The 12,803-nt window shown below is 39.5% G+C and overlaps 1 protein-coding gene across 5 annotated transcripts in view; it reads left to right on the plus strand.

Annotated features, from left to right (window-relative positions):
• arhgef9 (Cdc42 guanine nucleotide exchange factor 9) overlaps positions 1-12,803 on the plus strand; it is a 216,215-nt gene that overhangs the window by 141,068 nt on the left and 62,344 nt on the right. For all 5 annotated transcript variants that reach the window (XM_012965915.2, XM_012965916.2, NM_001102956.2 and 2 more), the window contains 2 exons: positions 3,008-3,187; positions 12,018-12,209. In XM_012965915.2, coding sequence (XP_012821369.2) covers positions 3,008-3,187; positions 12,018-12,209 — 372 coding nt within the window. The remainder of the gene's footprint in view (positions 1-3,007; positions 3,188-12,017; positions 12,210-12,803) is intronic.

A 12,803-nucleotide genomic window follows, 5' to 3' on the forward strand; every position in this document is an offset into this window, starting at 1 on the left:
TTTAATGCCTTGTGCGTAATGCAGAGATAATGGGAATTTATTACTGGACATAAGTTTTAATAATCCAGGCATTTGATCCCAGATTCAGGCTGCACACTTGACTGGCCTGTTCTTGTATTAAGGGAGGCTGGATAGGCACAGGGCATTATCATTTGCTGCTTGGGGCCCCATGGATACTTAGCTTTGCTTTGCCGCACTGACTTGACTCAATGTCTCTTTCTTTACCTGCTGTGTTGAAGAATAAAGAGGCAGGGAGAACACATCAAACTGAATTTTTGCTGGGGTTGTTAACAGAACAGAGGCGCCCTCTCAATCTGCACAAAATATCTTTCCTTTGTATATTCTGCATTTGGGAACAAAAAGGAAATGTAACCTATTTGTTGCCGGAGAGCGGTGGTGGAATGAACAAACTCTATTGGACGGTCCTAATGCTAAGATAATAAGATGAGCTCAACCAAGTATGAAAAGGTTTTAATACCCAGTAATGCCTTTTTATATTTGAAAACGTTCCTGGCAAAACCAAGTATTTCATGTCACCAATTCATCCTACAGTTGGTCAAATACCATAAGATTAGGTTGTTTGGCGAGGTTACCAAATGAGCTGACCTTTCTTCTGATATGCCCACCTAAGGTGGGTGATATAGGGCTAATTTGATTGTTTGGCCATAGGGCCAAACATTTGAGGTACAAGGATACGTATAGAAGCCATCAGACCGAGAACGGCATCACCAAGTCGATGCAGTCCTTAGTCCAATGAGAAAACTCAGCAACTCCCCATAGCCCACCCATTCTTCTGTTATACCTATAATAAGAAGCTAGCTTGGACCGGTAGGGCCTAGTATGCCACAATGAGGGCATGACCTGATGGCATTGGGAACATGGCCAGCCAGTTATAGAATTCTCTTGGCCAGTGCCATCCAACATTTCTATATGGTGGGGCATTTATTTACAATGCTACATATTCAGGCCCAGATTATAAGAAAATGATGATGTTATCCAAAGATCCTAATGGTGCTTTTGTATAGTTTAGATATCATAGCATTATTCCAGCCTTGGCACTTTCCCTGCCCGAAGCACATACAGTGGCCCTTTAAGAACGTCCCCATTTTATAGGCAAAAAAACCCTTTGATGAACAAGCCCTGAAGTATTTTAATAAGCTCTTTTATACTTCGGAAGCACAAAAAAAGCTGTTTTGTTTAATTATGCAAAGTTGTTATAAGTATTATTCAAATGATCTGAGTATCTTTTGTAATGGTGATTATGAGTTGGCAGAGGGAAGATAATGGCTCCTGTGCATATTTTTGCAGTTAAGTTCTATTAAAGATTTAGGCAGCTTAAAGGGAAACTGTTTGCTACAAACAGATTTGCTATTAAATCAAGTCTGATGCAGGCTGTTGGTTTTAGGGAATTTCAGGATATCTTCCAGCACTTCCAGTTTAATAATCAATCAATGTTTGATTCCAATATCCTGTCTATCCAGGCTACACCATGATCCGCCAGATGACACATCCAAGCCCATCACATTCCCACAAGCAGGCCCAGGCTGGCAATATGTAGATTGTTGCAAAAACCAGAACAGAGTAGATTGTAAGCTCTTTTGGGCAGGGCCCTCTTCACCTCTTGTATCGGTTATTGATTGCTTTATATGTTACTCTGTATGTCCAATGTATGTAACCCACTTATTGTACAGCACTGCGGAATATGTTGGCGCTTTATAAATAAATGTTAATAATAATAATAATAATAATAATAATAATAATAATAAAGAGATGCCACAGACAGTCACTGTTGGGCATGTGGATGGCTGAAACATAATTACAGCCCAAATATTGGCCATTGCCATTATCTAGGCTTTAATAAATAAATAGTGTTCTGTATAAATATGGAGAAAATTAGCCCAGATATAATATATAATATTAACCAATGTGAGCTTAGTATTTGTTATTCTTAACTGCAAACATGTGATCCCCCTTGTTGCAGCCATGTCTCCTATGGCTAGTGACCTAGAGAAGCAGGAAATGGGTGAAAGGATTATGGGAATAAAAGAGTAGCAGGCCTGTGTAAAGAAAAATAAATTTTCCCCTGGCACAATAACCTATAATATCTCCTCACCTATTAGCTTCTACCTCGGTCTAGTGTAGTTTACCTTAAAAAATGTGTAAAGGGTCATTTACTTTGGCCCCAAGTGCAAGAGCACTAAGGGGTACAAAGCGCAGGAAGATTATGTTCATGGGTTGGCTTGTGGAAATTCTATAACATGCAGGGCAGAGACCACAGTGCAAAAAACATGGTGGATTGTGCCCATTTTTACCCTTGTGCCCAGCCTTACAAATAGTAACTGTCCGCCATAGTGTATCTCCATCGGCATATTTCAAATAGTGGGAAAATGCCTGATACCTTCCCATTCCTTCTGTCATTGGTATAAATAGAAACAGGCTATTTTATCCCAAAAACCCAGCCCAAACCTGCCTGTCACAAGCTGTGACAAGCGGCTGCCATTCATGCCAGTAACAGGAGATATGCCAGCAGAGAAACACTACATGTGCCATGAGCTAAAGAATTGGCTTTTCCAGTTGGTTAATTTAGTGGCACTGTTAACCTAGATAGATAATTAGATAGAGATGAGTCTATGAACTGCAAAAAAAACATGTTTTTTTTCTCTTTTTCTCCTGTACCCAGTAATGTTACTTGTATTTTGGTTTAATGCCCTCCAAGTGACTTTGTTTTTTCCACCAGAACAGGAGGGTTTTCCCTTTGCCATTTTGTCAATATATATTGACTTATTTGGTTCATGACCCTGTACTAGCACGTTTCACCTCTTACAGTAAGTGCTTATTAGGATTCCACTGGTGTGAGCTGAGGAACGCTGAGCATTTCTGCAGTATCCCCCCTGTATTGTGTGATGGGCCCCCTGGGCTTTTCTCTGGAAGCTGATTACCTTGTTAAGGCACAACCACTCCCACTGATGAGCTGAACTAATAAATACTCTGTCTCCTATCTTTGCAGCTGATCAGTGGTGGAAATATTGTAAGTGCTGAGGCAGCATGGGATCACGTCACCATGGCCAACCGGGAGTTGGCGTTTAAAGCCGGTGACGTCATCAAGGTCCTGGATGCTTCCAACAAGGACTGGTGGTGGGGTCAGATCGACGACGAAGAAGGATGGTTTCCTGCCAGCTTTGTCAGGGTAAGTAAAATGGGAGGCTACTTATTAGTAGGGGCACTAAATTGTCATTTGCCCCCTCTTTTTTTTGCATTTCCCCACCATTCCCTGCTCTCCCTTACCAATTTATAATGGGCATGCACCAAAATGATGTAATTAGATATTATACATGACTATAGCCCAAAGTCTGAACCGAATATGAACATTCCTGAAGATTCCTGTTGGGACTGAAACATTGTCCCCTTTTTTCCTTTACACATTTATATGTTAAAAATGGGCTTCTGCTGCATATGGTTCTAAGCTCATCTTTTGTATACAAACACAGGGAGGAGCAAGTACAAGACACAAAAAAGAGTTGCAAGCAAGCAAAGTTGAGTTCCAACAGTGAGCCCCTTGTAAAACCAGAGTAGCAATGCATGATTTCACACAGGGGGTTAAGGGAAGCCTGAGGGAATTGCATAAACAAACTGGTGGTGACTGGGGGCATGTGTGTATAAGAAGGGCCCTACATTATATTTCTTACTAGGGCTCCAAGACCTTTATTTATATAACTGCACTTATATTTAGCATCTGATTTGTAATTTGTGCACATAAGGAACACTGAGGGGTATCACAGAAAACTGTGGGTAAAACTGTAGGGGTCAGCAAATAAACCATTCGTAAATTTTCAGCTTTCACATTCATAAATGAGCCCACTATTTAGTTATAAAAGCTGCAATACTGACTCATAAGAGTTGCTCTGGCTATATATGGCAGTGCACAAATACATGTTTTCCTCAAAACATAAATCATAATCAAGTCAATACAAATGCAGGGAAAGTCTCTTTTATGTAACATTATTATAAGAGTACCTAACCCGGGAGAAAAGTAGCAGTTCCAAGGGTCTCAGTACCAGTTCCTATAACACCGCCTCTGTATCCCTTCTATCTCTGCTAGCAATGACCTGCTTAGGCTTTTTTATGCCAAATCGCAAATAAATACACTTCTATTTTTGGAAAATCTCATAGGATTTAACCCGGGATTTCCATATTTTATTTTTGTTTTGGCATCATGATATCTTACATTAGCAGCTTATCTTCCATAAGTGAGCTGTTTTATCTGTCACTATGGCAGGGGCCTGTTAGAATTGCAGATTTCCACATTACCATCTATTAGCATGGATCAGCGTCATTGTTTGGGATGCACACGGATCCACTGCACATACTGCAGGGCTGGCTGTCAACTTTGTTGAGGGAATAAAAAAAGGTGGGTCTGGATGTGCTCCAAATTATATCTAGGGAACTTAATACAATTTAGAGGAACAGTCCACCCCCAGTGGTAGAAGCATTGCCTGGGTGCAAAGAATAAACAGTGCAAGGAGGAAGAGGATTAATTTATGGTTGATATCAAACGTCACGTTTCCCATGGGCCATGACTGATGCGAATGATGAATAATCTCTGTATAGCAATGTGCTATAAAGGATAATAATAAGTCAATCGGAACCACAGAAGGCAACCACAGCTGCTTTTGAGCCATCTGAAATATGCCACAACTGCTCAGTGTGGCATTAGCCTAATACTACATTGTGTGGATACTACCACACATTACATGGATTTTATCCTGTTAAGGCTTATGGCCTTAACCATCCAGGCATTTCGTTTTGGCTGCTGGAGAAACACCTGGGCCATCTGTTCCACCTGCTATTGATTTGAGTGGAAAATAGCTGTCACAGGTTGCTTTCAACTCAAAACACACAAACGCTAATTATTGAGTGAAAGGCGGGTAATATTGAAGTCAGTGACAGGCAGTAGGGGTGGCATGGGATGTTTTCCTCCAAGTTAAATATGTAGCCAAAGTATATGCTGTATCATAAGGTTGCTCCTAGTGAATACCTGTGGTCATAATCAGGAAAACTGTTTACACCAATGCAGTTTAGACAACTGGACTAATTCACGAACAAAGTATTCAGTGGGCAAATATTGCTTCAGGTTTAGTAACCCATAGCAGTTATTACTCTCTTCTCTGATCTTTATCCTGCTGTTTGGGCTTCTGCCTTCTTTTTTTTTAGTTCAAGAGACTTAATTTAGAAACAAGGACCAGCATCTAAATGAGATTTATATTGATCACTTTGTACCTTCAATTCTTTTGTATTTAAGGAAGCCACATTTTAAATGGACTTCATGTTTTATTTCTTTATGGCTGTTCAATTATTAGCCTTCCTATTCTGCTGCTTTCCAGCCTGCAACTGGGAATGCTCCCTGGGTGTCAGAGGCACTTACCTTGGCAACTTAAAAGCAGATTAATTGGGTGGCTACAGTTTTTTTTCATCCCTATTCCCTGCATAGGCATCCCTGAGAATATGCTCAGCTCTAATGTAAATGCATCTCTGCCCATAGAAATGAGCCACATGGTGATTGGATAAGGCAGAAGGTTTAGCTTTCAATTGGTTCTATTGGCCAATCACCAGTCACCTTGTGGCTCACCATTGCTGCAGAGAGGCATTTACTTTCTTGCTGAGCAAGAAGGAATAAAGCATTGGTTATAGAAGCACATGCCCAGAAGTAAACATCCCCCTAAGGGTGAAGACACACGGAGCTGCTAGTAGCAGCTACTTTTTCACAGCTACTGAACGCCAGAAAATACCCTGCCATAGACAGTACTGAGAACTGCATCTGCTAAAACACATGTTGAGACATGTGTTATCAGTAAATGATCAGCATAGTCTATTTTAATAGCCACTACAAGTAGCAGCTACTTGTAGCTCTGTGTGTCTTCACCCTAACAGTGCTAAAATATTGCAGTTGGGCCTGAAAATAGATGTGTCATAATAGCAGAAATGTAGAGAAAGCAGAAGGATGCTTGGGAAATGTAAAGACCCCCTGCTGTATATAGTACCTACCAACTGGCCCTTTTTAGGTGGGTTATTTCCCCAATATGGGGACCCCAAAAGTTGGGTTTTATATACAATAGAGAATGGCAAGTAGATATTAATTTGCCCTATAACAGATTTGTCTTAGGTCACCCCCATGTTGAAATTGTTACTTAACTAAGGTCCCTCTCTGCTTCCTCTGTGGTTACACCCCTAAAACTATGTGTGGTATGGGTGGTTGTATTATAGTCATGACATTATCTGTGCTGATGGGGGGGGCAGATTTTCATTTAGTAATGCTGGGACATGTGGTAGAGATTGAATTTTGCATCACTGTGCCTTTCTATTTAATAAACTATAGGAAAGATTTTGCAAAAAAAACAGTTTTTGCTTATGAAGTTGCCTGTAGCCCATAATTCCTAGTCCCTGTGCATACAGAATGAGGTTCTTAGTATACTGATAATGTAGAAAGCCAGGCACAAATAGCAAATATTTGCTGCATGATCCCCTATTTTGATTTATTATGGTCTAAAAATAAAGGTAAGTTTTTTCTTTTTTCCAAACCAATGTTGAATTCCCCAGCGGCAGACTTTGAGCTGAGTGAAATCTAGCACTCGCTGTAAGGATACCGTTGGCTCTGTGCTAGTTGGAGGCATACTAATCGGTTCCGGTGTAGGAGGAAAGGGTACCCATTAATTATGAAAAGATGCTGGTGATACCAGAAAAAAGTAAATCAGAAATAAAAAGGGTACCCAGGGAATAGCCTTTATAGCTGTAACGTAACTGCCTGAAGGTCTCTCTCCTTCTATAGCTAGGCAGGAATGCTCATCATAATAGGTTTTTCTGTTACTTGAGCTCTTTGAACACTGTAGAACAATGGCTGCTATATATCTGTGTATAAATATAGTCTGCAACATGGGCCGCTTACTCCAGTCTCTCCTCAGGGGCTCCCAAGGTGGTTTTAATGAATACACATGAATGATTTGCCCTTTTTTAAATACTGAAGGCCGCCATTCCAATGTACACATTAACCTTTCTGTAACTGTAACAGTTGGTTTCCCCTGCTGCTTGACCCTTCTAGATTTTACCACTGGGGACCATTTAGAGTGATATTTCCTTCTTTTGTGGCATTTTCTGATTGTTATACTGAACACTATCTTGTCCTGAGCTTCATATTTTCTACTTTGCTATTTAATATTTGTTAGCAGTTCTGTTACCATACTTTTAAAGGGTATTTTGCACAGATTAGGAACTAGGATAAACCCATTGGTTTTGACAACTTAACTAGGGCAGAATGCAAATTCTAATTACTGTGACATGATTAAAGGGGAACTCCACCCAAACATTTCTAGTCTTGCCCACACATGACACTGACCTGCCAGAAACAACACAAACATTCCGTTGAGCCCTATTTGTTTTTGGGTCCATGATTCCTAAATTGAGTCATTTGGGAGGTACACTGGGAGGTGTTACTGTTACATAAGTCACAATAGAATCACAAATTTCATGTCTGAACGACTCTAAGACTTTATATTATTTACTCTAGGTCATGACTAAAACACCTAAATAGAAAAAAGCAGCAAAGATTAATGATACCGTATTAGTGTACTTTATGCGTAATGCTGTAGATAGGCCTCATACCCTGTGGCAGCACCCCTCTTTGCTGAAAAATGCACTGCCCCATGGGTACCAGACTACAAGTTCAATACAACACTGAAAGTTGTAGCATAGCTCTGCAGTGTGACCATTTTTCCACCTATGTTCTTTTGGCCAAATAAGCTTCAACTGGATGGAAGCAGTGGATATGGTCAATTAATTACACTGACTGAAACCAAGTGGCTGTTTAATATGCCCCAAGGGTACTATTCTACTGAAGGTCGCACATTCACAGAACAGGCAAATTAATGTAAAAACGGAATGTAGCATTTTTCACCGTTTTTGGAGTTTTTCTCTTAGTTGTTGTGAGATTATTATTTTCATTAAAAATGTGGAGTTGAGAGAGATTAATTGAGGCAATCAGATTTACATGTAAGTGACAGTGATTAAAACATAACCTTTATTAAAATAATTAAACTCTCCCACTTCTTGCCAATGCAGAACTAGCAAGCTCCTTCAGCTGTTACATTATCATTAGTGAGTGGATGCTGATGGTCTCAGAAGAGTTGAAGATGGGACCTGCTACATGAGAGTAGATTTCACAATTTGCTGTAATTAAATAAATCTGTGGGCACTTAAGAATGGCACCCAAAATATGATTACTATTCTCATCAGTCTGTGCCTCAGAGGAGCTTACAATCTAATATACCTCATCTATCACATTCACAAATACATAAGTGTCAGTTTCATCAACAGCTATTAAGAACTCAGAAATAAAGTTTTGTCTAAGGAAAGAAAATACAGGTATCGGACCCTTTATCCGGAAACCCGTTATCCAGAAAGCTCAGAATTATGGAAAGCCATAGACTCCATTTCAATAAAATAATTCATAATTTTAAACTAATTTACTTTTTCTCTGTAGTAATAAAACAGTACCTTGTAATTGATCCCAACTAAGATATAAAGAAGCCTATTGGGGTTAATTAATGTTTTATTGATTTTTTAGTAGACTTAAGGTATGGAGATCCAAATTAGGGAAAGACCCCTTATCCGGAATACCCTTGGTCCCGAGCATTCTGGATAACGGGTCCTATACCTGTACTTGAATTAAAAATGTGTTGTGGTTTTAAATGTTCCTGTGTTTGAAAATGTAATTGCAATTGAAAGCAGTATTTTTATCCTTTATTTTTATCCAGAAGGCTACTACTACATTGTTTTAGGAGTCAGTACCAGAAGTGCCAAGAATGTTAACAGCCAAATATACTGCTTTCAGTTGCAATTACATTTACAAATAACATTAAACCCATTGGAAATATGTCCTGAATTTATATTGGAAACTTGCTCTGAATTACATTTTCTTTATTTATGCAAAAAAAAGTTGGCAGGCTGGCAGCCAATAAAAAGCAGAGATTACAGGCACCAATGGGGTTGCGAGGCAGAACTGGGAAGCTCCTCCCAGTTGAATGAACGCTCGTTGGCTGCGGGTATAAAAGTGCAGTATTTGTCAGATTCCCCCTGAGGGGAGGTCTGAAAAGATGAGCTTCACCCTCCCACCAGCTCTAATGTATATGCATTATACATACAAGAAATTGGGTAAATTTGGAGTGTCACAGTGACATTCCCTAACACTAGGTGGAAAGGTCTTGCATATCATTAGATCCAAATTGCAGATAGATCCCATATCCAGAAAACCCCAGGTCCCAAGCATTCTGGATAACATTCCTGTATAGTATTTTCTTAAATATAATAACCTTTAAGAAGAGAATATAGGATCAATCTATAATATGTGGATTGTATTATACAAAGTGACAATATATGCCTGCGTTCAATAGGGGCCACATAAATAGGACTTATTTTGTATTCTGTCAATTCTTTGAATTGAAAAAATCCATATTTTCTTCTGTTTGTACTTATGGATCGTTGCTTGTTTTAATCTACCGCCCCCTCCAGCAATCAAAATAGTTTTCTTTTTACACAGAGATAATGAGCTCTGAATAAACTGTCCCCTCCTTTCACCCAGCTGCAGCTCGTGTCTCAGGATTACAGATAAGGAGGAGTTCATTACACAAGGCTTTTGACAGTGACTGTCAGTTTGATTTACTGACTTCAGGCAGGCTCATATGTAACATTTTTTAATAAAAACAATATAAAGACCTATTTATTGAAGTTAGGTTGAATACAGTTGTATATTACCCCATTATAGCAAAGTACAAATTGATTTGTACAGGTGTGGGGCCTGTTATCCAGAATGTTTGGAACCTAGGGTTTTTCCAGAAAAGGGATCTTTCCGTAATTTAGATCACTATACTTTAAACCCTAAAACATCAACATCATTTAAACATTAAATAAACCCAACAGGAATGTTTTGGCTCCAATAAGGATTAATGATATCTTAGTTGGAATCAAGTACAAGGTACTGTTTTTTCATTACAGAGTAAAAAAAATATGTTTAACAACTGTTTAAAAAGGAGTTTGTGGGAAGTGGCCTTCCCATTATTCAGTGTTTCTGGATAACAGATCCCATACCTTTACTAATATAACATATACAGCAGTTTTACAGATGCCAAGGACACAAAAGTCTGTACGTGAGCTGATGGCATCCAGCCTACGAAGTGACAGTCTTCTGTACATCTGCCCTAATGATATCTTCATTAGGATCAAGTACAAGGTACTGTTTTATTTTAAAGTGAAAAAGGAAATCTTTGTAAAAATTAAAAGTCTATGGGAGGTGGCCTTCCTATCATTCAAAGCTTTCTGGATGATGGGTTTCCACATAATCAATACTATAGCTGTATTTCTGTAAGGGTAGAGCAAAGGTGACCAAAGGGTAGATTTGAGATCTTTATCTGGAGTCCATAATGATGATCAGTAGACCAGAAAGATTTTTATAAACTGTTTCAATTTAGCGTACGGCAATAAAATTATACTTTCTATGCCAGTGATGTGGTAGATTCTAATTAAGATTGCTGAAAATAGATTACAAATAGGGAAACATTGGCCCTTGTTTTGGAGCAAATGTGCCTTAGGAAGGTGTCCCAGCATATTTAACAGGTGCATAAAAGGGACACTTAGCTCAATGTTTCAGTTAGAAGAGCTTCTCAGAAGGTTTGGCCTCGTAACAAGCCTCTGCTGTTCACTGAGACTGATCTAATGTGACCATGTGCCCCAAGTCTGGTGCCTTTGATTTAGAATAAACAGCTCTTTTGAAAAAGCAGTCAGCAGAAATTCATTAATGCAAAATATCTGCTTGTTATGTAGCTGAAGAGGTCTCTCTGACCTTGCTTTTCATGTTGGGTCTCGTGGCAGAGTGCTCTGGTCAAGCTTTGCTCTACTAGCTTATTGTATCCACTGAGTGGGCTTGGCAGGAATGCTGCTGTGTGCATCACCCAGTCTCAGCCTGGATCTCTTTTGAAGAGACCCATTGTTTCTGCTTCAGCTGAAAATTAGGGAATGTTCAAAGCTTCCATTTAACACGTTCCAGCCAATAAGAACACTGCATCTTTAGTGGAAGCCTCAACATTGTTTGTTTTACAGTAAAACAGTTTGTAAAAAAAGTATGGAAAATATAGGCTAATATGTCTTTTTCTTTGTCTGTTTTCCGTTGACCCAAGATATGAGCATTTTGTTGGTAGTGCTAAGATATTTGTCTCTGAGAAAAGTAGTTTCTACTGCTACAATGCATGAAGTTTTCCCATTGGTGATTGTTTCCCGCTGCCCACAGACCCAGTGATGTCAGACCACACCACCCTGGTCATTTAAGCCATAATTCTTGTAATTGAATAACAGAAGTACAGGAAAACTACAAGAAAGAAAGATTATGCCCAGAAAACCAGAGAACAATGGAGTTTTATTCAAGATTGAAAGCGCATGCTCAATCAGTAAAACCTTCATTGCTAGGGACCTGAATCTCTGGCAACAACTCATCATCAGTTTTAAGGATTGTGTCTTTTTGACTCCTTTATAGTCGGTCTCACCATACCCTTGATGATGTTTTGTTTGTGTTGACCCGTTAACTTAATTGTAATGAATATGGGAAACTGTAGCAGGACTAGCTGTGTGGTAGTGACATTGAGGATAAACTAATATGCACAAGGCCCAGAGTGATTAAGCTATGCCAGGACTTTAGGAGAGAGTGTCCAAGATGAAAAAAATATAAGATCCAATGTCAAAGGCCAGTTCTTACTTCTCACAGCCCAAAGGGATACACATAGTTCCTGGTTAACATCACTTAATGCAACAAGTCCTACCCGCTGCTACTGCAAATAAACATGGCTAAATTATAATTTATTCTGTGCTTTGGGCTGATTTGACTCCTCTTGTGGAACCAAGGTTGCTATTCTGCTAACAGTTTTTCTAGCTTTTTTTGTATGTTCTCGTTGCCTCTGAAAATGAACCCTCTTTCACCACAGCTCTGGGTGAACCAAGAAGATGGCGTGGAGGAAGGGACAAGCGAGGTGCAGAATGGGCACCTGGACCCCACCTCCGATTGCCTGTGCATTGGCAGAACACTTCAAAACCGAGATCAGATGAGAGCCAACGTCATCAATGAAATCATGAGCACAGAGCGACACTATATTAAGCACTTGAAAGACATCTGTGAGGTAAGCACATTTTGTGGGAGCAGCGGGATCTGGGCTGTGAGTCAGGAAATCATAGCACTGTAATAAAACTGGTTGCTGCTTAGAACTTTTGTTTAATACAATGTGGAGAAAGTGCCAATTGTTTGCCATAGCTTACTATTGTTTGTGTTTTAACAATAGCCACCCGTATTACTGGAAAAAGAGACAAAATATTCCAAAGAGGTGGAGGGAATGTGAAAATTCCTGCTGACACCCGTGTACTTTACCTTTATGTATTAAAGAACAAGATTGCTGGCAGGATAGGATTGAATGCAGTTGCGTTCAGAGTGAAACAGAGCTTCTTGAGTTTGCCATCCAGTTCCCATGTATTTCTCTGTGGCTGATTTAAGAAACTGAACTGATCTGTCCCTGGTACATTTGCACAGGGACTACTGAATCCCCTATAGTAAAACAAAAAGATACTAGAAGTCACCATAAATTCTGAGAAGACAATGTTCAGGTCATGGAATATAGCGGTAGAATTGCTCAAGATCTCGCTCTATATTTCTTACTTGACTTGACTGGTACCAAAGTCCCTTTGGGTGGTTACAGTCTGTGCTTAATTTCCTGTGTTCG

The sequence above is a fragment of the Xenopus tropicalis genome, chromosome 8 (assembly GCF_000004195.4).
Source record: "Xenopus tropicalis strain Nigerian chromosome 8, UCB_Xtro_10.0, whole genome shotgun sequence".
In the NCBI taxonomy this organism is placed as follows: domain Eukaryota; kingdom Metazoa; phylum Chordata; class Amphibia; order Anura; family Pipidae; genus Xenopus; species Xenopus tropicalis.